Below are 25,486 nucleotides of genomic sequence, written 5' to 3'. Positions count from 1 at the left end.
TCCTGCGTTAGCCAGAAACACACCTTCACCCTCTCAATTCTCTAACCATTTCTTTTAGTTCTGACTGTGGCCCACTCTCTCCACTTACTAAAGCCTGGCCATCATGAAGGCTCATCTCAGTACTACCGTGTCTCCGCTCTTACAGTCACACTCCAGTACCACAGATTAAACCATTACCCTAAAGAGAAGACGTCCTAATTTAGTCTTTACTTTTTACCCAGATGTCCGTGTTGCCCAATTATTTCCTCAGCATCTCTACTTGGGGCCTGTCATCACATTGAATTTCAAATTAACCTTAGATTCAATCAAAACCAGGACCCATATCGCCAAGAATCACAAGAAGCTACATGAGCAAGCAGAACAGGATAATAGGTTGTCTATGGCAAATTCCAAAATGCTAGAAAAATATAAGGCCACAGGTGGTAAACAATGTCACCTGACTTTTAATCAAAGGAATCAAGTCCAAATCCAAGAGTTAAACACAGAGAGAACAAAACAGAAAGGAAAGATCAAGACTAACAGAGGAACATGATGGCCTCAAAGATTTGGTGATCTCATCCTTCACCATGACCTTGATCTTAGCCCCAACAACACATAGTCCTGTTGCTATTATATATTATATGTAGGTATTGTGACAGCATCTCAACCACATTCAAAGTTCAGTCCATGTTTTACTCTCAGAATCCTTATCTTCTTTCTCTTCTTTTGTGTTTTATCTTAGTTAATGCCAGAATCTCCCAGGAAGTACTATATATAGTACAGGCATCTTTGTATCTTCTTTTCCTTCCACGTTCTTATCTACTTAGTTTCCTTTGAGGGCACAGTTTCTCTTATGCTCATATTATAGGTTAGGATAAAGCCATTCATCCCTTTACCTTCCTTTGAGGGTGGTCAAGTGGCAGTCTTCCTATCCCATCTTCCTGTCTGTCGTGATTGGTTCATTGAGAGTTGTGTGACCTAGGTTGGACCAACTGTACTTTTTCACCAGTTGGATCTTGAGCAAGTAAAGCCTGAAGTGGATATCTCTGATGCTAATTCATCCTGGAGCAGTCCCTTCACTCCTGCTCCCTAAATTCTCAGAGCTACTCAGAGCTACTGTGATTGCCCCTCTTCCTAAACGCTGGAGGTTCAAAACTTTGATACTGTGAAATACCCCATATTCTTCTAAGTTCTGTACCTTCCTCCTCCCCCCACCCCCCACCCCCGCTGAATTTCTGCTAATTAGCCCTGGATTTCGTCCAATAGCCAGAAATTCCCATAATCTGTGCCCCTCTTTTCTATTTCCACTGGCCTATCACTTTGTTTATGTTCATTGGTTTTGTTTTTAACAGGATTTGTCTATATAGCCTGGTTGTCCTAGAACTATCTGAGTAGCAAGAGCTGGCTGGGTCCCTGCAGTCTTCCTACTGCCACCCCCAAGTGCCCAGCACTACCTACTGTCTTTTGATCAAAGGTTCTCAGTAGGCTTCTAGCATATGTCTGCTCTATTTTCAACATAGGAAAACATGACATTTCTTCTGAAAACCTTCACAAAAACAATACATACCAAATGCAGCCTATCATTCAGGTACAGTCCTAGTTGTCTAGTTTTCTCCCATTACCCACTTCTCTATCCATTTATCCTATCCTTAGTGCAACCACCTACTCCAGCTCCTAACCGCTCGCTATCCCAAACACTTACTTACCTTCTCTCACTGGCCATTACTATCGCCTGAAACATTCTTTTTCTGAACTCTGCCAGAAGAAAACCTTCTATCTTATAAAGCTTACTCAAGCTCTCCCCTTCCCATCAGAGCTTAAGACTCCACTCACCTCCACAAAGATAAACAGGTTCTAATCCCTGGAATCCATAAAATTCCCTGTAAAAGGATTGTGGTTGTAAGGGGGACTTGAGGTTTCTAATTAGCTAACATTACAATGGGAGGTTATCCTGGGTTATCTGAAAATGCACCATGTTGTTAGGAGGATCCTTAGAAGTGGGAAAAGGGGGTAGTAGAGGTCAAAGTGATATAATCTAAATAGCTATCAACCCAATATTGATGTCCTTGAAGATAAAGGAAGGGGTCATAAGCCAAAGAGTGTGAGAAACTTCTAGAAGCTGAAAACTTCAAAGAAACAGATTGTGGCACAGGGCCTTGCAAAAGAAATCCTGCCGATACTAATGATTCTCACTCAATATAGGGCTGCTAACCCACAGAACTCAAGCATAATAAGTCTACAATATTTAAGCCAGTAGATTTGAGTTTATTTGCTGCTGCAGCAGCACACTTTACTCTCTCAGATACAGTCACTTCTAGAGAAACTACTAACTGCCATTAACAACCATACAGGGCTGCAAAGAACAAATGAAACTAGGTTCCAAAGACAACACTACTGTTGCTGGAGACCCTGCTTTAAAACAGTCATTCTTGCAGAGTGTGCAGACATCATCAGGGCCCCAACAGTGACATTCTGTTCTCCCAAAGGTTACAGGACATCAGGGAAGACAAGCTTAGATGGCAGTAAGCTGTAGAGAGCACCCGAGAAGCCCAGGAGATGTGAACACAAAGCACCACCCTGCCAGCTTCTGTGGTCAGGTAAGGACTCTCAGAGGAAATGATGTCCTTGCTGAGAGCTCTGACAATCTAGAGTCAAAATGAGTATGCAGTGGGGGTGGGAGGTCAATGCCTCAGCAAAGGAAAATGTATTCGCAAGGTCCTAGATGCAAAGGATGTTTTAGGGAAAAGGAGTACTTATGTGGGTTGGGAGGGTGTAAAGAGAGCATGTAAGGAGGTTTCCAAAGCCAGGCCACTCAGGACTAGGCTCTTTGCCAACCAGTGCTTCCACAGGCCACACCATGTTTCTAGCAGGTAAGTTATTTCTGACCAGATATACTATTCTTGGAGGGAAACCTTGCTAATTCTAAAGGCAGAAATAAGAACATCTCATCTTGGTTCCTTAACCTGTGTCTCTGAGTTTGATACTGTGTTTAATTAATCAGACATAACATAGAGGACATTGCATGTGTACAGATCTATACCACTGAGGTGAAAGGTGGCTGACAAATTTACGAGTCACATCAAGAATCATTTCCACATTTCTATTCATACACAGACATATGCAAGGTACAGTTTCAGGATTGACTGTTTTTCAGCTTCAGGCCAACATCTTGCAGTCAGGAGCATGTAGTGTATGAATACTACACAAAAGGATAGAGCCTGTAAACAAGTATGTGCTCCTTGTCTTAAATCCTCTCCTTGCCCCACAGAAGTCAAGATATGATTAAAAAAAATAAACTAATAGAAAACACTGGAGCATCCGCAGATCTTCTGATAATTGTGAAAATTAGACCTGCAGAAGAAAAAAACGCCACAGAGTCAGGCACAGAAGGAAACCTGGTACCCATCTCACTCTGCACAAGAACCTATTCAAATGGATCAAAAGCCTTAGGGAGAGGGTGAAAATAAAAGAGAGTCCATACAAAAGTCTGTACAGTCTGCCCACCCAGGACTAGGTAGATAATGCTAAGTTCTGCAACTTTTAGCTTGCTAGAGGATAGCAGGAGAAACACTTCAAGATCTAGGCACAAGATTTTTGTTTCAAAGATCCAAATAGCATAGGAAACTCCATAAGAACTGACAAATAGGAACATGTGAAATTAAAAAGCTTTTGTACAGCAAAGGAAACAATCACCAGAGTGAAGAGATGCCTGCAGAAAATGGTAAAGGATCTATACTGACTACACACCAGACAGGGAACTAATATCAAGAATATATAAAGAACAGAAAATTAAACAACAAAATCTAATCATCCAATCAATAAATAGGCTACTGAACTGAATATACCATTCTCAAAAAAAGAAACTCAGATGCCAATAAGTGCTTTAAAAAGTGTTTAATATCCTTAGCCACCAGGGAATGTGCTTTCATGGAAGTAGAGTTGCCTTCCAGCTTCTGAGAAGTATTACAGGTAACACTTTACATATTTGCTGCTGTGCAGGCTGGATCGGTATGTTCTCAAGTGGTCCACACCTCAGCATCTTGTAAAGAATAAGACGTTACAGAAGCAAAGACCTGGGTCCCCAGGGACAAAGAGATGGCACAACTCTAGCTGCAGTGCAGGGACAACTTCCCCTGGCGCTGTACATACAGCACAAAGAAGACAGAAGGTAGCAGGAGTTACAGCACTGAATTCCTGCCAGGCCAAGACAGAGATGGGACACATTGGACAAGTGATGGATCATTTAATTTGAGCCTGAGTAATGGTGGGTAATGATGAATATCTTCATGTGGTTTCTTAACCCTGGCGTTGCATCTCCCAAGTAAGGGGCTCTAACCATAGATATTCATCTATGGAGTTCATGACCCTTAGCCTTGCTTGGGACAGTCAACAGCCCAGACCAAGATACAGATATTTATCTAAGGCATAAGGGTCTATAAAAGTCAGGGTAGTTCTCCACACAGACAGGAAAGCCACAATAGTATATATAGTTACACATACATTTGTACATTAGATAATGTCTATAAAAGCAGTTAGCTCAGAACAGTCTTTAGTAAGTTTAGTCAACCTTTATATACTCACACAGATACAGTCATGTATATATGTGACTTTACAAAACATTTTAAGTTGTAAGTCTAGTTTCTGAACTGTGAAAAGGTCAAAGTTCCTGACGTAGATAGTCAATGTTCCAGTGTTTCTCCTCATGTATAGCATTTCAACAGCATAGGAGATATTACAAGGAAATGCCAGGCCACAAAGCAGCAATTTGAGGATGCCTACTCTTCTTTTTTGTTGTTGTTTTTTGTTTTTTGTTTGTTTTGTTTTGTTTTTGAGACAGGGTTTCTGTGCATAGCCCTGGCTGTCCTGGAACTTGCTTTATAGACCAGGCTAGCCTCAAACTCAGAGTTCCACCTTCCTCTGCCTCCCAAGTGCTGGGATTAAAAGCATGTGGCACCATTGCCCAGCTGCCTACTCTTCTGATATGCAACCAAGGATGAGCAAACTAAATGCCACTGAGCAAAGGAGGTGGCACAGAGCACAAGTACTTTAAAGATACAAACAGAAGAGGCCAAGGCTTGGTCCTTGCATCAAAGACTCCACAGCTACACATGAAGGTATGGGAGAGACTGTTCAATATCCCGCACGAGATTGTTATGGCCCACCGTGAAGTACTCCCTCCTCCCCTGTTAAAAGGCTCAGCTGAGACTGACATAATATCACATTCTGGCTTCTCCTTTCTGGCTTTTTGTTTTGTTTTGTTTTGTTTGTTTGTTTTTGTTTTTCAAGACAGGGTTTCTCTGTGTAGTTTTGGTGCCTGTCCTGGATCTCGCTCTGTAGACCAAACTTGCCTTGATCTCACAGAGATCCGCCTGGCTCTGCCTTCCGAGTGCTGGGATTAAAGGCGTGTGCCACCCCACCCAGGGCTGGCTTTTCTTTTTTTTTATGTCTTTGTTTTTTCAGTTGTTCCCATTTTCATAAACCTCCTGCACCTACCTTTTCAGATCCTTGGCAGTGTGTTAGAGCAGAAGTGTTCCTTCCTAAGGATTAGTTTGGCCCTTGACACCGACTTTGCATGTCTAATTCTGCACTAGGAGTGAGTCAACACAAAACAAATGCCTAATGTGATGACAGCTGCTATTTTTCCTTAATATTTTATTTTTTATTTTATGCGTATGAGTGTTTGCCTGAATATATGTCTGTAGTACCCAGGGAGGCAAGAAGAGAACAATGGATCCCCTCCCCTGGAACTGGAGACAATTGTGAGCTGCCACGTGAGTGCTGGGAATTGAACCCAGGACCTCTAGAAGAGCAGCCAGTGCTCTTAACCTCTGAGCCATCTCTCCAGCCCCTTGTTGCTGTTATTGTTGTTGTTGTTTTAATTTGGTCTCAGAAAAAAAAAAAAAAACATTCAATAACGAGGGTTTTTTGTTTTGTTTTGTTTTGTTTTTTGGTTTTTTGAGACAGGGTTTCCTCTGTGTAGCTTTGCGCCTTTCCTGTAACTCACTTGGTATCCCAGGCTGGCCTCGAACTCACAGAGATCCGCCTGGCTCTGCCTCCCGAGTGCTGGGATTAAAGGCGTGCGCCACCACCGCCCGGCCAATAACGAGGTTTTACTTAAAAGTTTACATTAGACAACTAGGAAAAGATCCTTCTTAAAACTAGGTTATTTGACCCTACAAGATTTCAGATTTCACAAACTCTCATGAGAATTTGTACCACATTTAATGCTTGAAAACAGGTTTCTCAATAATAGGAAAATGGTAATGTGTAAATTGAGAAAGAATACATATATTACACCTAAGCTGACATTTACATAAGACAAAAACATGTAGTCTGTATATCAAAAGCAAAAAGTGTAGCTACTCTGAACATGGAAAACTGTCTGAGTCCTATTTGATGAGGACTTACCTCGAGCCAGGCATGGTGGCGCATGCCTTTAATTCTAGCACTGGGGAGGCAGAGGCAGGAAGATCTCTGAGTTCAAAGCCAGCATGGTCTACAGAGTGAGTTCTAGGACAGCCAGGACTACACAGAGAAACCCTATCTCAAAAAACAAAAACAAACAAACAAAGAACCTTTACCTGAGGAGCCATCACACTGCCTCATTTCTTCCACTCAGGAGGCAAAGGCAGGCGGATCTCTGTGAATTCCAGGCCAACCTAGTCTACAGAGGACAGACAAGGCTACACAAAGAAATCCTGTCTCAAAAGCAAACAAACAAACAAAAAAGAAAACTTACCTCTCACCATTAGGTCCCACTCTATTGATTAATTTTTCCATGGCTTCTTCTGTCTCTTTTAGTTTTTCTTGCAGTTGTATAAGCTCAAAGTTGGCTGAAAGACAAGCATCAATCTAAGAACCATCACATTCAATTCCCTAAACCCTTCCAAGAAACAGCTAGCCAAAAAGATCTGTGATAATCCAGGCTTCTTCAGAGACTCAAGAGAATAGACATGAGCTTCTCTAGTACAATCAGCACAGAAAAGGCTTGGCGGTCTGGCCACCAGGATCAACAGGATACATACTCACTTAGGGAATGATAAATAAATCACTCCCCCTCCCACACAGTAATCCTGCAGAGTGGACTAAAGAAAACAGCCAACCTGAAAACACACCCTGCAAAGTCACCCCAGAGTAAATGCAGAAGGTAGACAGATGACGGTGTGCGATCCAAACAGTGCTTCTGGGTAAGGCACCAAGCCTAGACAGTACTAGAAAAAAGAATTAGGACTCTGAGGTGAGCCATTTGCCTCTACTGATGGTCTGGAAATCCTAAACTATGGTTGAGAGCTCCATGCCCAAAGTTTTCTAACCCTAGTTGTCTAGGATAAAGAATAGATCATGCTAGGGTATCCCTAGACGCAATTTTCTCAGACAGGGTCAGTAGAATGGACAAACACACACAAACACACACACACACACACACACACACACACACACACACACACACACACACACACACAGAGACAGAGATGGGGGAGGGAGGGAGAGAGAGAAAGACTAAGACACTAAAAGCACAACAAAAATAAATAAATACTCAAAACATGAAGTAAACTTTCAGTCAGTAGGAAAATTAAATGCTGCTCAGTATAAATGACCTAGATTTCTATTTCATACCTCTGTGTAGCCCTGGCTGTCCTGGAACTCACTCTAAACCAGGCTGGCTTCTAACTCAGAGATCTGCTTGCCTCTGCCTCCTGAGTGCTGGGATTAAAGGTGCACCACTACTGCCTGGCTCTAAAAGGCCTTTTAAGGCAGTTAATACCTGTAAAGTGGGTACAAACTACACTGTGTGGTGCTGAGGTTATTGTTATTTTTGCATGATTCCTAATTAAAGGATAAAGCTGGCTCACTGCTATTGCCATTGCTATAAAAAGCAGTCTTAGGAGTCCATTTTACCATTTGATGTACTTCTTTCTATCTCTGACAAGAGACAGTCTTAACAGTATGTTTTTTATTTTATTTATTATTAGAGGGTGCTTTTTGGTTTGTTTTTATTTATTTTTGTGGTTTTTGTGTGTGTTATTGGAACCCATGTAGGTTTCCTAGTGGCTTTACCCAGCAGGTCCGAATAAAGAGGATGATTAGGACCACAGGCCTGAGTACCAGGTGTCTGAGATGGTCTGCACTTGGCTGTGCTGGGGGGAGGTTTTTTGCTCCACCCCTTGGCATTCCTTTACAAGCCCTTTGGCAGAAACAGTCAGGGCCCAATGGATTAGGATCCAGGCCTTCTCAAGGCTATCCTGTGTTTTCTGTTTCTCTCCCCTCTATACTTCTATTTAATATTTCCTGCTGCTCCTGCTCAAGAGCACCCTGGGGAAAAGTGGGGGTGGGATGGCCCCCCATAGTGTGTGTGAGTGTGTGTGTGTGAGTGTGTGTGTGTGTGTGTGTGTAGGTCAGAAGACAACTTGCTGGAGTTGGTTCTGGGCCTCCACTCTGTTGAGGGAGGGTATGTCTTATTTCTGGTGCACTTCATACTCTAGCCTAGCTGGCCTACAAGCTTCTGGACGATTCTCCTGTCTCTGCCTCCCATGTCAGCAAAGGAATGCTGGCATTACAGAAGCATACCATAACATCTTGCCTTTTTACATGGGTTCCAGAGATCAAACTCAGCAAGCTCTTTTACCCAGTGAATCCTCTCATCGGTTCAAGACTTCTCACTGTCTACAATTTCTTTTAATTACTGATACATGTACCATTATTATCTCATGATGAGACATAGCAGCTTTCGTTAGATTCTTGACTGTTTAGGATTTCTGAAAAGGATGTGGAATGTGATTGAGGATTTAACACAACAGTGAATCCAGAAATTCCAAAAGGAGATACAGCCTAGGGCAGACACTTCTGTGGCTCATCCTCACTTCATTCTACTGATGTCTTTCTTTTAAAAACTTTTGATGAGAAAAATGTCTTTTAATTTGAAAATCCTAAAAATAAATTTAAAAGCAAACAAGAAAACCTTCGATGGCTGAGGTGGAACAGACCTTTAACCCTACCACTCAGGAGGCAGAGGCAGGCAGACTTCTGTGTGTGGGAGCTCCACAGCTTCTGCCCATGAACACCATCAAGCCCTCAACAAGCTCAAGAGTTCATGCTTACCTAAGTTTTACTCAAGACATCCAGACATGATTCCATAATGCTTTTGACAAGTCCTTTCTTTCTAGGTAACGCCTCCTCACAAGTTATTTTTCCCTCTGTGTGAGGAATATGTGTGAGTTAAGTGTGCAGATGGCTGACCCGCAGTGTCCTCCTCCTCCTCTGTCACTCTCTCCCTTACTCCCTTGGAACAGGGTCTCACAATGAAGCAGAGGCTCCTTGTGCTGGCTGGCTGGCTCACCAGTGCCACAGTTACAGGTGTGCACAGCCATGCCTGGCCTTTTACCTAAGTGCTGGAGATTCCACCTCAGGTCTTCAGGCTTGGGTAGCAAGTGCCTTACCTTACAGATCCTACTTCCTGGCATCATTCTAATCTACATATTCTTAGAGAAAAGGACTATGCTATATACATTTCATTACCCCTGACAGCACAGCTCAAGACCAAAGGGTCAAGAGCTACTAACAGACTGTGTCACTGATGCAATTTCTCCCTCAGTTTTCCTCTAATAAATAAACAGATTTGCTACAAATATTTTGAAGTCTGTAAGTGAAAAGTAACTAAGCCAAATGTTTAATTTGCTAACATGTACCAAAGAACTAGCAGCCTTGTACCTTTTGCAGCATTAGCCCTTTAAGGCCCAATATCCATACACTTTTGAGAAATGCTTTTGGGACATAGCCACAGACTGTCCCCCTGCCTGTTTTCCACTCCAACTCAGTAAAACTGAATGCATGGGAAGGAGCACTTACTAATCTTCCTGTGGGAATTCCCAGGTGGGGCAGTGGAGCAGTTCCGATCCTCTGCAGTTTTCCCCTTTGAAAGCTGAGGATGAAGGAGGTACAGCACATCAACAGCAGCTCAGAACCTCAAAGTCATGGAACACCGCATGTTAAATGAAAAAAACCAAAAAGCTGGGAGACAAAAATTAAGTCAGAAATCAAACCAAGTATCAACATTAGAGAAATGTCCTTTTAAAAGCCACTGAAAGAGTCAAGAAGGTAAAACTGATCAAAGCACAGAGGAAATAAAATCCTTATAATCATCTGCTCTACCCATGCTCATCCAAGTGACAGGTGACGTGTGGCACCCCGGGGACATTCTCATGCTTAACTCAGGCTGCCTGCAGAATTCCTAAAGAAACTAAAATCTCCTCACTTTACTCTAAGCATGAGTGTAAGGTGAAGGTTCTACACCTCTTCACAAAGAACAAGTCTGTAGTCTACAAAAACCTGCTTGGAGGTGGAACTAAATAGGGGGTCTGCCTTAAAAGACCCAGCAAGACACCCCAGAACCAGGAATGTTGTGCTTAGTGTTTGGATATGACAGTTTTGTCTTGGGAGAATTACAGAAATGACACTAGACACAGTATCTTATACCCTGGAACCATTAAATATGGAAACCCTGGTTTTCATCCTATGAACAAGCCTCTTCTTAGAGCATCTTTATGGTCTATCAGCTTGCAAATATGCCTAGTCTTTTGTCCTTTTCCTTTGAATTATAGTTCTGATTGGATTATGAACTAAAAGATCCAGGTTTAAACCCTGGCCTTACATTTTAGTTGTAAATCTAGGCTAAGATTTCTTACCTATAAAACTGAGATATAGCGATCTTAACTAGTTCAAAGAGAAGGGTTTTTAAAGAGATGATGGATTTGAAAGGGCTGTGTGACCTTTACAGGGTTTCACTGGAGATGATTTTTATTACAACAACATTAGATTTTCACTGACATATGTCTAAGGGAATTCCACTTACCTTAAATAGAATGTACAGTATGTACAAAAAAATTCCAAAGCCATAGATTGGAATGATCTGGCCCATCAGTCCTCTTCCACTACCCCCTCCTCCAGCACCTCCACCTGCTCCTTTGGCCTTTGCAAAGGCCTCTGCAAGGTGGGACCTCTGGAAATGAGCCCCAGGCATCTGACCATCTGAGGGTGCTGAGTGGTGATGCATCATAGGTGGAAATCGGCCCAGTTTTCCTGAAAAAAATTAATTACTCAGCTTTATCTCTCTTTTTTCTGTTTTTTGTTTGTTTGTTTTTCGAAACAAGGTTTCTCTGTGTAACTTTGGAGCCTGTCCTGGAACTCAATCTGTAGACCAGGCTGGCCTCGAACACACAGAGATCCGCCTATCTCTGCCTCCCACCCAAGTGCTGGGATTAAAGGCATGCACCACCACCGCCCCGCCAGCTTTATCTCTTTTATTTTAAATATGGGTATTTCAAAAACATCTTATGCATTGAAGTTCAAATAATAGAAGCAACTCAAACATGTTTAAGAAAAAAACAGGAATTTGTAGAAAGATAGGAGTATCATACAGATACAAACATGTTGTGGTAATCTCTACCTGTTCACTAAACCCATTTCCTCTTCCTTCTGGGTCCATAGCTAAACTACACTTCCCAGCTTTCTGTAGAGTTAAATGTGACAGAGTTCCAGCCAAAGGAAGTTGGCCTATAAAGCTTCCCATAGGTTCAACTACATGATCATTTCCTTCTGTAGGATGGATACTAATGGCCAGGGACACCTTAAAGGTCATATGTTGCAAATGGCAGAGCCTCCATCAACCTTGGTTCCTAGGTAACTGTGGCACAGGCCTCTGCTGCTGCCACCCAACTAACTTAGGGCCATCTGGTCCTGTTTGTGTGAGAAGCGAGCTTTCATTGTGTGAGGGCCATTATATACTTTGGAGTCTATCTGTTACAGTGGTTAGCCACCCCTATCTAATACGAAAGGAAATGTAATGTAGCCTCAGGAGAGCACAGAACCAGAAACTGGAAAGCCATCAGGATCCAGGCCGGCTACTTTCACATTCCAGCTCAAAGCCTCTCCTCTCTATGGGACCATAGCCTTTCCCCTTTATTTCTTTGCTCACATCTTCAATCCCTTTCTTCAGATAGCTCCTCTAATTTCTTTGTGCCCACAGTAGAAGACAATCGTCCCAAGCCTCTCAATTTGCAACTCCTTCAAGAAACTAGCTAAGACTGGCCCTAATTCCAAATTCCTTAGAGGAAGACTGAGTACGCAGCTTTGGGAGGCAAGCATCCCTTTGAACCGGCTATAACTGAGCAGACAGGATTCATACAGTAGAAACAAGGTCAAAGGCCCAATCCGAGAAGAGCTTAGAGAAGGGGAGGGTTCTCATCCATTTTCTTGAATTTTTAAAACCCCATTAAGAGTGGCCAAAAGTTAACACCACAAGCCCAATTGGAACAACGAGAGGAAGCAATAAGTCTTCAAAAAAACCACAAGTAAAAGTGTTTGAAAAACAGTGTTGGGCCAGGCAGTAGTGGCGCATGCCTGTAATCCCAACACTCGGGAGGCAGAGGCAGGTGGATCTCTGTGAGTTTGAGGCCAGCCTGGTCTACAGAGCTAGTCCAGGACAGGCTCCAAAAGCTACAGAGAAACCCTGTCTCGAAAAACCAAAAAAAAAAAAAAAAAAAAAAAGAAAGAAAAAAAAAGAAAGAAAAGAAAAACAGTGTTGGGGTAACACTCTAAAACACAGAACACCAGAAAACAGAAGAACCGGGCTGGAGAGATGGCTCGGAGGTTAAGAGCACAGGCTGCTCTTCCAGAGGTCCAGAGTTCAATTCCCAGCAACCACATGATGGCTCACAACCATCTATAATGAGATCTGGTGCCCTCTTCTGGCATGCAGGCATACATGCAAGCAGAACACTGTATATATAATAAATAAATCTTAAAAAAAAAAAAAAAAACAGAAGAACCTTAAAGAAACAGTAAAACTACAAATTTGCTATATAAGACTCCAACAAAATTCAAGATTTCCATCCAATACAGAAGACTGTGAACAGAATCAGGAGGAATGAAACCCAGGAAAACTCTCTAACATTTAAAACTGAAAAGGGACTAGATATCTATACTATAGAGAAGAGTCTGCCACTCAAGGACATCACAGGAATTCACAGCAAAGGGACCAAACATATGAGGAAGGAACTTACAGAAAGAGAAGCCTAATGGCTGTCAACACATAAATGATGAAATTCCAAGTATGACAGTGCCTGATAAGTGGTGAGTCAGCAATACTAACAGGGTGTGTGACCAAAATGCATAACTAGTGAGAAAGGACTTTCTACCCAGCAGGATGGTGGAAAGTAGCAAAAGTTGGCCAAGATATGGGAAGGCAAGAATTGCTGTGCACTGAGGTAAGAGTGCAAACATACAGTCATCGATAGGTGGGCTGAATTATTCAGTACAGATCTGTGATGGAATGCTCACTATGATGATGTAGTAAGGAGCTTCAAGTAACTGACCTCCATAACTGGAAATGAAAAACTGAAATGGATTTGATACAAATACAGAATTCTATATTTTTAGAAACTATATTATAAGATTGTCTACAGACAGACATGGTAGCACATACCTATAAACCCAGAATTTGGAATATAAGGCAGGAGGATTGTGGGTAAAACTGGCCTGGGCAACACAGCAAGATCCTGTCTCAAAAGTGAAAAAGGGAAGCGAGCATGTGTAATAGCTCACAGGTAAACAGCTGGCCTGCCATACCCAAGGCTCTAGATTGAATCCCCAGCTGAAACACGCAAACAGAGGCAGGATAGAAAGAGCAAGAAGAGAGACAGGAAGGAAAAGGATGCCTCACCACCTCCCAGTCTGCTCTGCCTTTCTTGGTGGCTGAGAGTCAAGAATTTTGACTGGACTAGCAAAATCACTATGAAGATGGCCTGCACAGAAACAAGATTTACTCTCTGAGATTTCTCAAATAGGAGTATTAAACCATCTAATGAGTCAGACACGGTCACATGTCCCTATAATTCCAGCACTAGGGAGGTGGAGGCAAGAGGATCAGGAATTCAAAACCATCCTTGGGTAAATAATCAGCTAGGCTATTGGAGACACTGTCTCAGAAAGAAAATGGGGTCAGGGAAGGGGAGGGGGCACAAAGAGAGATAGATGATAGATTAACTAATGACCATGCTTAAGCCCCAAACTTTATTACCACTCCTTTCTCATCTTTGAACTGTATTTTTCTGAGAAAATCTTACAAGCAGGTTTGTAAACCATATTTATAATCAAAACACATGCCTGGACCTACCTTTTACTGTACAGTAAGAACTACTTTGACTTTTTATGACCTATGCCTTTATCTTAACAGCAGTCCTTTCTTCTCTGTAAATATGTACCACTTACCTCTTAAGCCACCTTTGGATAAAATTCCTCTAAACAAAAAGTCAGGGCTAGGGATGCAGTTTATTTGGCAAAGCAGCTGCCTAGCTGCTGCACAAATTCTAATTGGTCTTATAATAAAAACCCGGAGCCAGATATTGGGGTAAAGGCTGAAAGATCAGAGGAAACAAGCCACAGCCACTTCTCACCTCACCACCTCCTCTGCGGAAAGGGGAAGATCCTGTCTCCTCCCGCCTATGTGCCTTTCTCTGCCCAGCCCTATCACTTCCTGTCTCAACCTTCGAGTGCTGGGATTAATGGCATGCGTGTTTCCCAAATACTGGGAGAAAAGGCATGAGATCCCAAGTGCTGGGATTAAAGGTGTGTGCTACCACTGTCTGGCTCTGTTACTCTTTTAGACTAGATTAATCTCATGTAGTCCAGGGTGGCCTTGAACTCACAGAGATCCATCTGCCTCTGCCTTCTGAGTGCTAGGATTAAAGGTGTGTGCCACCACTGCCTGGCCTCTATGTTTAATCTGGTGGCTGTTTCTGTCCTCTGATCCTCAGGCAAATTTTATTTGTTAGAGTACAAACAAAATATCACCATACCTGTATGTCCAAGGCTCCAAGGTAAATCCCCAACACTATCCCCCCAAAAAGTATACCAAAATATTCTCACTTAATCTTTTAAACTTAGATATCAATGACATCATTTGAACAATGTAACTTCAAAAGCTACAAAATCACATCCCATGAGTGCTCACGCACGCACGCACGCACGCACGCACGCACGCACGCACGCAGAGCTAAGGTACTTAAATGTGACTCTCTTAAGAAGCCCACACCTACACACTGGATTTATAGTATCCTTTTCTTAGTAAACTCAATTTCACTTTATAACAACCCCTAAATTCTTTCCTATGGCATAAATGAAGATCCTGGCTATACCCAATATGAGAGTATCTCTGAGGAACTTCTTAGTTCAATACAACAGTAATGCTGCATTGCATTTCTTGCTGTGAATGATAATATCATGCAAGTTGAACACACATAATTTCTTTGTATTCCTTTTAAGCAAACACAAAGGTATAAAGGCTTAAAATAAAGACATTAGAGAAGATACATATGACCTGGCTTGAGGCTCAGTAGGTAAAGCACCTGCTTTGCAAGCATGAGGACTGGAGTTTGATTCAAGAACCTATATTTAAAAGTCAGGCATGGTGGTGTGCATTTGTAATCCTAGTGATGGGAAAGTGGAGACAGGAGGATCCCTGGGACTTCATGACCAGCCAGCTAAGACTACTTGGCATGTTGTAGGTCAGTAAAACACCTTGTCTCAAACAGACAGACAGAGACCAAAGAAACCTGAAGTTTCCAATGGCCTCCAAATATATCTACACACATGTGCATACACACTCAAGCACATACATGAGCCTAAAAAGAAAGGTATTTTTGTACTTGTAAAACAGATTTTGAAGTTCTTATGAAGAGACTATCTATCTTTAAGTGGACTCCACCCTTAGGTAGGAGGAAGGCAAGGAGGTTAGACCATTAGCTACTGGGCATGGAAGCTGCCTTCTGCCTTGTATCCTTTTTTTTGGGGGGGGGTGGTTTTGGTTTTTTGAGACAGCGTTTCTCCGTGTAGTTTTAGTGCCTGTCCTGGATCTCGCTCTGTAGACCAGGCTGGCCTCAGACTCACAGAGATCTGCCTGGTTCTACCTCCTAAGAGCTGGGATTAAAGGCATGCATCACTGCCACCCGGCTTGTATCCTTTTTTACCCATACTCCCCTCCAATAATTTTCCTTTCCCTCTCAGCATTGGCTTTGGATGCCATGGAAGCTACGGGGGAAACCCTTCATTTCAGAGTGGGTCAGCCCAAGAATGGTGCCTCACACCTATAATACTAACATCTGGAAGGCCAAGGCAGAAAAACTGCCATGAGTTTGAGGGCAGCCTGGATACCACAGTGACTTCCAGGCCAACCTGGACTATAAGTAAGCCTGTCTCAAAACATGAGAAAAAAATAAAATGATAAAAAAAAAAAAGAGTGGGTCAATGTGGTGGTCTGAGTAAGAATGCCCCACCACCTCTATGAACTCATATAGGTAAATGCTTAGTCACCAGGGAATGAAGTCTTTGATAGGATTAGAGGGATTAGGAGGTGTGACCAGGTTGAAGGCAGTGTGTCACTAGGGATACCAGGCCCAGTCTCCCTTTCTGCTGTCTATAGATCCGGATGTAGAACTCTCAGCTATTCTCCAGCACCATGTCTGCTAACATGCCACCATGCTCTCTGCATCATGATAACAGATGAAGCCTCTGAAACTGTAAGCAGCCCCAGTTAAATGCCTTCCTTTATAAGAGTTGCCATGGTCATGGTGTCTCTTCACAGCATTAGGACAGTGACTAAGACAGTCAACAAAGGAAGCACAACTTTGGGCAGAGAAACCACCCTGTCACCAGCTCTTGTTCTGTTTACTGATGTCTCTTAAATTGTCAAGAATCATATTAAGTGATGAATGTTGGCTTTAAGGTTATTATGCAATTTATTTTTTTCAAGAACGAATTTTCTGTATAGTCCTAGATGTTCTGGAATTCACTGTAGACCAATCTGACCTTGAACTCAGAGATCTGCCTGTCTCTGCCTCCTGAGTGTTAAGATTAAAGGCATACACCACCACCACCTAGCTATGCAATTTTTTAAAAATCGTAGCCACTGAGATTAACCCCCAGAACCCATGTAAAGATGTAAAGCAGATAACTGACTCCACACAGTTTTCCTCTGGCCTTTCACACATGCTATTGTATGGGAACCCCCCACCACAGCGCTCTCTCTCTCTCTCTCTCTCTCTCTCTCTCTCTCTCTCTCTCTCTCTCTCTCTCTCTCTCTCTCTCACACACACACACACACACACACACACACACACACACACACACACACCTAAATTTAAATGATACCAAACACAAAAATGATCTTAAATGTTTCCATTTGTTTGTTATCCCAATAATTTTATGAACTGTATCTGCTCCTTAAAGGTTTGAAAAACATTTTGTTTCATTAGGTCCTAGCACTTTTAATAAATTATGGAGTTTGGTTAGTTTTGATATTTTTTAAATTTAATAAAAATACATCAGTTTTATAAATGTATTCTTCCTTAGACTATTATATACATTTCATCAAAACATATAAAGTAGCTCAAAGGTATATGTAATTTTTCTCTATATTTTTCAAATAATTTCATTACTAATTTTGATTATTTACATTGTTTCTAGCTTTCCCAGGGGTTTTCTATCAAAGAACCAGCTCTTGTATAAATCTGCTAAAACATTAACTCTTATTTTTAATTTTTAGTATTTTTGTCTTTCTTATAACTAGTGTGCACATAACTTCTATTTTATTTTATTTGCTTATTTTCATTCTTTCTAGTATAACGTCAATATTCAAGGATTTGAATTGTTGTGTTACTAGATCTTTGGCTACTTACCAAAATGAAATTTTATTTCTTAGATACTTTAAATTTAAATATATTATTTTATTAATTATAAAAATTCAAGCAATATAGGTATAATCTCTTCTCAACCATATCTTTAGCCAATTCTACAATGTTATCTATTAGTAACAGTCTATTCTTTCAAATATTTTTATATACATCAATTCACATTACATTTTTTGAAGGCTGAAATGTCCTTTTTTTATGCTCACATCCTTGCCTATATGGGATCTATGAGAGAGATTCCAGGGAGTGGTTTTCCTGGATTAAGGGGTATGTGTTTAAATTTAATAAGTATTCTTGAATTGCACTCCACAAAAGACTATATGGGTTCACACACAGCAGTATGTATCCATATACATTTTCCTACATCCTGGCTGATCTTGATAAATAATCAATATTTTAATTTATAGTTTGATCTCTGTAATATTTAGCAACTTTCATTTCTAGTGGACTGTTTTTTTTCCTGTTGCTGTCTTAGTTAGGGTTTCTATTGCTGTGAAGAGACACCATGACCACAACAACTCTTATAAAGGAAAACATTTAATTGAGGTAGTGGCTTACAGTTCAGACATTCAGTCCATTATCATCATGGCAGGGAGCATGGCGGTGTGCAGGTAGACATGATGCTGGTTACATCTTGATCAGAAGGTAACAGAAAAAGGTCTGTGACACTGGGTGGGATCTTGAGCATAGGAAACCTCCACCCACCCCACCCCACCCCCCTGCACAGTGACACACTTCCTCCAACAAGGCCATAGCCACTCCAACAAAACCACATCTCCTAATAGTGCCACTCCCTATGATCTTACGGGGGCCAATTACATTCAAACTACCACATCTGCCTTAGAGGTTGTTAATCTTTTTATTGCTGTTTCAAGTTTTTCTTGTACTAATTCAATACAAAATGGGATTTGTAAACATTTTACTTTTCAAAATATATTGAAATTTTCTCTTAAATTTGTATAAGTAAACTATGCCATGGAAAAGCATTTTTTTCCTGTAGAATACAAATGGTAATATAATTATTATATATAACATTTTATTATTATATTGTATTAGTTATCTATATGGTCTATCTAGTTATTTAAAGCTAGGAAAATGACTATTATGATTTTAGTTTCTTATATTGTCTATAATGGTTTTCATTTAGTTAAAAATCTCTCTTCTCAAAATTATACAATAAAAAATGCCTAGCCAGTATATAAAAAAGCCGTCTTTCTCTTGACACAATCTAATACATCAGATGGCTACTGATCAATAATCTAATGTATGTAGCAACATGCTCTCAAACTCTTTTACTGTTCTAATAGGCCTTCCAAAATGCCAAAAAATTAAAATCAGATAATGAGATTTAAAAAAAAAACCCATCATTTTAAACTGCAGACTGATGCTGTGGTATAATCCTTCTATACACTGTGAAGATGTGTTGCTCTCGTTGTTAATAAAAAGCTGATTGGTCGATGGCTAGGCAGGATTTTCAAGAAAGAGAGAATGCTGGGGAGAAGGGCAGAGTCTGGGAAGATGCCATGAGATGTAGATCGATCAGGATAGGAAGTACATACATGAGGTAAGCAAGCCTTGGGGCAGCACACAGAAGAACAGAAATGGGTTAATTTAAATTATAAGAGCTAGCTAAAAAACGAGCCTAAGCTATTGGCTGAGTGTTTATAATTAATAATAAGTCTCAGTGTGGTTATTTGGGGAGCAGCTGGCAGGAGAGACCTGATAGGTAGTCTAGACGGAAAACTCTGCCTACGTACTAATGATGCTATTAAGATTTCTTGGCCATAAAGATTTATTAAACATGAATTTTGTTCAAGAGTCTGCCTAGGTAAAAATTAAAAGAGCCATAAATAAAATAGAAATGAAGTTCTTTCATGGAACAATGTTGATAAAAGGGAGCATGTCCACAACAAGGGCAAACAAGTAAGGTTATCACCAAGGTTTTCATTACTACACAGATTCCACTTTTAAACACTAAAAGGACACAAACATTTTAAAAAGAAGAAAGGGCTATCAAGTGGGGTCAACTGCTGAAGGAAATGAGAGATTGAGAACAAGAAAACACTGCCAAGTGAGTCTGGCATCATTGAGGAAGTAACAGGGGTTAAGGAAAGGGTAGTAGAGACAAGAAGAGTTCGCACACTACTGTGCAGTACATGAATTCGATACCCTGGATCTTGGATCAGGAAACCAACTTAATGAGAAAGGTGCTTGAGGGGGATTAATCTAGCAGTTGAGTACAGGGCCTAATAAGAAAGAAAGTAGAGTCTAGAAAAAATAGCTGAAAGCTATTACAGTAAGTTAGCTGTGAGGTTCAAATGCTAAGGTGATGGATAGGACAAAGAGAGAGAGAGAGAGAGAGAGAGAAAGAGAGAGAAAGAGAGAGAGAGAGAGAGAGAGAGAGAGAGAGAGAGAGAGAGAGGAGTCCAAGGTGATAGCCATGTAATTAGCAGAAGCATTTAATAGCAAACATAGCAGAGAGCTAGGAGAGAGTCAAATTACTCCAAGATTTAGTTTACTAGGAGAAGATAACGAAGGGACAGAGAAGCCCATGGTTAGGGTAAGGCTGAATGCTGTGGGATGTTCTGTATGGCAAATGTGTTGCTCTGATTGGTCAATAAATAAAACACTGATTGGCCAGTGGCTAGGCAGAAAGTATAGGCGGGACAAGGAGGAGAATGAAGCTGGGAAGTGGAAGGCTGAGTGGGGAGACACTGCCAGCTGCCGCCACGATGACAAACAGCATGTGAAGATGCCGGTAAGCCACGAGCCATGTGGCAAGGTATAGATTCATAGAAATGGATTAATTTAAGCTGTAAGTACAGTTAACAAGAAGCCTGCCACGGCCATACAGTTTGTAACCAATATAAGTCTCTGTGTTTACTTGGTCAGGTCTGAGCGGCTGTGGGACTGGCAGGTTAGAGAGATTTGTCCTGACTGTGGGCCAGGCAGGAAAACTCTAGCTACAGCTGAACACTCTTGGATCTTGCTGTGGAACACAGCAAGAAATGTTATTTGACCGCTGTCAGCTTGAGCAGCAACCCTGTTCAACCTAAATGGCAAAGCTGGAAAACTGGATCAACTCTTCCCAACACCAAAAAGCCCAGAGGAACAGACCGATCCATGCACAAAGGGGCAATGATCAAAGACAACAAAAGCAAACTAAGAGCATAAAAGTCAGAGGACAGAAAAGGCCACTGAAAAGCCTAGAAGGATGAACTGACTGACAGCTGGGTGTGGCTATACCTACAATCTTTGTACTCATGACATAGGCAGGAGGATCAAGAGTCTCTGGCAACCTTGGCCTGTGCAGTGGGACTGTCTCAAAAACCCACCTGGTTAAAGACTACATGGCAGATTTTCAGATGCAACTTTTTTTTTTTTTTTTTTTAAGTTTTTCAAGACAGGGTTTCTCTGTGTAGCCCTTGCTGTCCTAGAACTCTGTAGATCAGGCTGGCTTTAAACTCAGAGATCTATCTGCCTCTGCCTCCTGAGTGCTGGGATTAAAGATGTGCGCCACCACTGCCTGTTGATACAACATATTCTTGAGTAACAAATGGATCATCACATGATAGTTTGACTGCTGATCGTTTTAGGCAGTAACAGAAACCGAAGTATAGTAGTCTGCTTCCTTTATACATGGTCTCACTTTCTATAAGTTTAGTGATCCATAGACAGCCATGATCTAAAAATATTACATATGTAGAAAATTTCAGAAATAAACATTATAAAATACACACCATTCTGAGTAGTACGATAAAGTCATACCACCTCACCCTATCCTGCCTAGGAAGTAAATCATCCCTGTATCCATAGTAACCATGAGGTGTAGGCTATCTGCTTGCTAATCACTTAGTATTCTCTCAGTTATCAGGCTTGACTATGGCAGCACTGCTCAAGTGACCTTTATTTTACTTAGTAATGGTCACAAAACTGAAGAGTAATGATGCTACCATTGCAGCATATTGTTACAATTGTTCTATTTTATTATTAGTTACTGGTATGTATTACTATACCTAGTTTATAAATTACATTTCCTCATAGTTACATATGTGCTGGGAAAATATACACACATACATAAATAAATGTATTTGGAAGGAGTGGGGGAGAGAGAGGATCTAGTCTTTCAACAAATATGTAGGGACAGCCACACCATATTCCATAGTCATGTATAAAAATAAGAAAATGGATCTGTATTTCACACCATACTAAAAATTAACATGAAATAGATGAAAGACTTAAGTATAACAGGTAAAAAAATTTTAATTAGAGAAAACAATAGATCTAAGTCTTTATGACCTTGGATTAGGTAGTGGTTTCTCAAAGGTAACAGCAAACTAACAAAAAAATAATAAATTTGACATAAGTAAAATTTAACACTTTTGTCCTGTAAAAGACACCAACAAGGAAATGAACACAACGCACTGAGTGGGGGAAAGACTTACAAATCACTTTTCTGATGAGGGCTAATATCCAAATTATTACTGAATTCTTATTAAGACAACCCAATTCAAAATGCCCAAAAGGTCTGAATGGAGATGTCTCTATAGAAACACACAAGTGTTTTAACCACTGAGACATCTCCCAGTGCCCCAGAACTTCTGTACAAGGAGTTAAGGAGTGACTCATGGGAGTAAATCTCAACACCAACACTGAATGAATCCTGACGAGGCAAGAAGTGAATACACATCTATTGGAACTAACCCAAAAGGTTATTGACAAAACCTGTTTTAGAGTGAAAAGAGGTTACTCATATCACAGAGCTGTTGAAAAGTGGAAAGGTAATTTGGAGAGAAATGGAACATACAGGCTAGATAGTAAAAATAACTTTTACAACCTAGAAGGAATCCTTCATTCTAACAGTTCACATATTCACCACTGAACACTTTACAACATGCCTGGTGCTGTGTCAGACAGACTAACTAAAGTGACATGAGGCTAAGCCCCAGCCCCAGAGCATTTGCAGATGACAGAGGACCACAGCACATGTTCCCCCTGCCTCAGCCAAGTCAGTGGCTTTCTCAGTTCTAGCCCACGTACACACTCTGCAGCACAAGGAAGTGGCTATCAACTGTCAGTCACTCATATCAGTCAACACATATCAGTCACTCAATAAATATTAATCTGAACAAACCTCTGTCAAGTTTCCTGCCTTGGTCTGTATGGGGTATCACTCTCCCGAGCTGCCTGGTTATTCAACATGGCCCTTCTCAGTCTCTCTAGTGGTTCTTTAATTCCTCAAAGATTCTGTGTAGTAGTATGTTTCCCCAGTCCCACCAGGCCCCCGCAATCCCATGGCCCGCTTATAAAATAATCACTCAGAAGCTTATAATTATAACTGCTTGGCCATTAGCTCAGGCTTATTACTGACCAGCTCTTACACTTAAATTAACCCATAACCCTTATATGTGTTTAGCCATGTGGCTTGGTTCATTTTCTCAGTTCTGCTTTTGTCATCTTGCTTCCTCTGTGTCTGGCTGCTGACTCCTGACTCAGCCCTTTCTCTTCCCACAATTCTCCTTGTCTGTTTGCCCCACCTATATTTCCTGTCTGGCTACTGGCCAATCAGTGTTTTATTTATCAACCAATCAGAGCAACACATATTCACAGCATACAAAAAGATATCCTACAGCAATTCTGTCTCAATCATTCTTTTGCGTTTGCAAATGTGTTCATTTTTAAGGAATTCATTATAATTTCCAAAATGCATAGCCATAATTCTGACTTTTCCCCTGAGCTCCTTGTATCTCCAATACCAGTCTGTTTATGTCTTTTTATATGTTTATCATCTCAAACCTGAAAATGAAACTCATTTCCCCCTTCTAAACCCTGCTTTTGTAGATTCATTCTCTCAGACTTTGACTTTGACCTAAAACCTCTATAACCAAGGATGTACTTGACCAGTAGGCTGCGGTCAGAACACAAAAGATGAAGGGATTCTTCTCTTTATACAGATAAATGGCCTCCATAGGGAAGCCTCACCTCTCAGAGCTTGGTGAACCAAGTTTCTTATAACAGAATAACCTCCAATGTTTTAAAAGTCAACAAAAATAAGACATGTGGAAACCACATATCACTTTCACACCTAGCCCCCAGGGCTCCTGCCCTAACTCTCTGAGTTGGGTGTTCATTACAATCATTTCCATTAGCAATGGGAACACACTCTGACACTGCAGCGTTAGCAGCTCTGCCGTGTGAACATCAAAGTATACTTACACAAATTAAGCTGACAATGCCACCATTAGGCAATACAATCTTATGGCAGTGGTCTCAACCTGTGGGCTACAACCCCCAAATGACCGTCAAAAACCACAAATATTAACATTATGATTCATAACAGTAGCAAAATTACAGTTATAAAGTAGTAATGAAAATAATTCTATGGTTGGGGGGTCACCGCAACATAAGGAACTGTATTAAAGAGTTGCAGTATTAGGAAGGTTGAGAACCACTGTCTTATGGAAACACAGTCTATACAGACTTTATGCAGCTTCCATGGGCCCAACCTCTCACATTCCCCTTCCATCTAACTCATTTGCTGTCCACTACTTTAATGTTTTCTGCTACTGAGCCACATCTTTTCCCCCCAACTTTTGTTAGCATCCCCATAACCAATTCACCTAACAAATTATTATGTGTCTAAGTTGCTTGGCACAGGGCCTGTCTCATGCACTCAGTATACAACACCTAATACATAACTGCATTAGAGTATGTGCTTTTACATTTCACTGAAAAGTAATCAGGATTTGTAATGATTAAGTAATCATAAAACATATGTAATACTGGGGCTGGAGAGATGGTTCAGAAGTTAAAAGCATTGGCTACTCTGCAGAGGACCCAAGTTTGGTTCCCAGTACCCACATGGCAGCTTACAAATCTATAACTCCATTCTACAGGATCCAGCACCCTCTTCTGGCTTCCATAAGCACTGCCTATACTCATATACATAAAATAACTCATAATATATATACAATATGATTTGAATGTTTTGAAACTTATATACAAATGAAGGGAGGTGATAGTTGTACATATGTACTTAATGACACTGAACTGCTACCTAAATTTGTTTAAATTTTAAGTTTTGTTGTACACATATAGTCTACCACATTTTTTTCAGAAAGACGTGTCTTTCATTTTAATATTTTATCATTTTCACCCTAAATATATGACCTTAACTGGTTGCCATGAATTTCATTTCTTCTTGCCTTAAATACTTGACATGTTTCAAAGCGCAAACATTACTGTCAGAATGTAACAGCAAATGCTCCATTTAGTTTGGTACTAACTGGTTGTCACTGAGATGGCTTCTTCCCCTCTTCTGAGCTCTTCTTGCTTTGGTTCCAGTCTGCATCTTGCCTGAAATATTTTAACATTTAGTGTTTGGCCACAGTGCCTACTGTTGGAGAGGAAACTGGCATTAAGACACCTGGCCTTTCCCCATATTAAGCTACCAAGACTTTTGGAAAGTAGCAGAGTTGGTACATTTACTGAGGGTTAGAAATCAAAGCCATGAAGAGGAGCCTGGAGGCTTGGCCACTGAAGATCATTACTGGGTCCTGAATGTCTCTCAAAGGCCAAACTTGTGTTAAAACTTTGGTGTCCAGGTTTGTGCTGTTGGGAACTTATGGGACCTTTAAGAAGTGGGGGCCTGGTGGCAGGTCTTCAGGTCACTGGAGGTGTGCCCTTAAGGGTGATTGTGGGAACCCAGCACCCTCCTCACTCTTTGGCTTTCTGGATCCTAATGTAAGAAGTTTTGTCCTTCATAT

The 25,486-nt window shown here is 41.0% G+C and overlaps 1 protein-coding gene across 4 annotated transcripts in view; it reads right to left on the bottom strand.

Moving 5' to 3' along the window:
- Ric3 (RIC3 acetylcholine receptor chaperone) overlaps positions 1–25,486 on the bottom strand; it is a 58,074-nt gene that overhangs the window by 16,036 nt on the left and 16,552 nt on the right. For 3 of the 4 annotated variants that reach the window (XM_059269113.1, XM_059269114.1, XM_059269115.1), the window contains exons 2-4: positions 10,829–11,055; positions 9,826–9,898; positions 6,719–6,812 (exon numbers count right to left, since the gene is read on the bottom strand). In XM_059269113.1, coding sequence (XP_059125096.1) covers positions 6,719–6,812; positions 9,826–9,898; positions 10,829–11,055 — 394 coding nt within the window. Of the gene's footprint in view, positions 1–3,858; positions 4,019–6,718; positions 6,813–9,825; positions 9,899–10,828; positions 11,056–25,486 lie in introns of those variants that run through there. The other variant, XM_059269116.1, reaches the window with a different exon arrangement.

The sequence above is a fragment of the Peromyscus eremicus genome, chromosome 1 (assembly GCF_949786415.1).
Source record: "Peromyscus eremicus chromosome 1, PerEre_H2_v1, whole genome shotgun sequence".
Classification (NCBI taxonomy): Eukaryota; Metazoa; Chordata; class Mammalia; order Rodentia; family Cricetidae; genus Peromyscus; species Peromyscus eremicus.
This window is presented reverse-complemented; position numbering and strand designations above follow the sequence as displayed.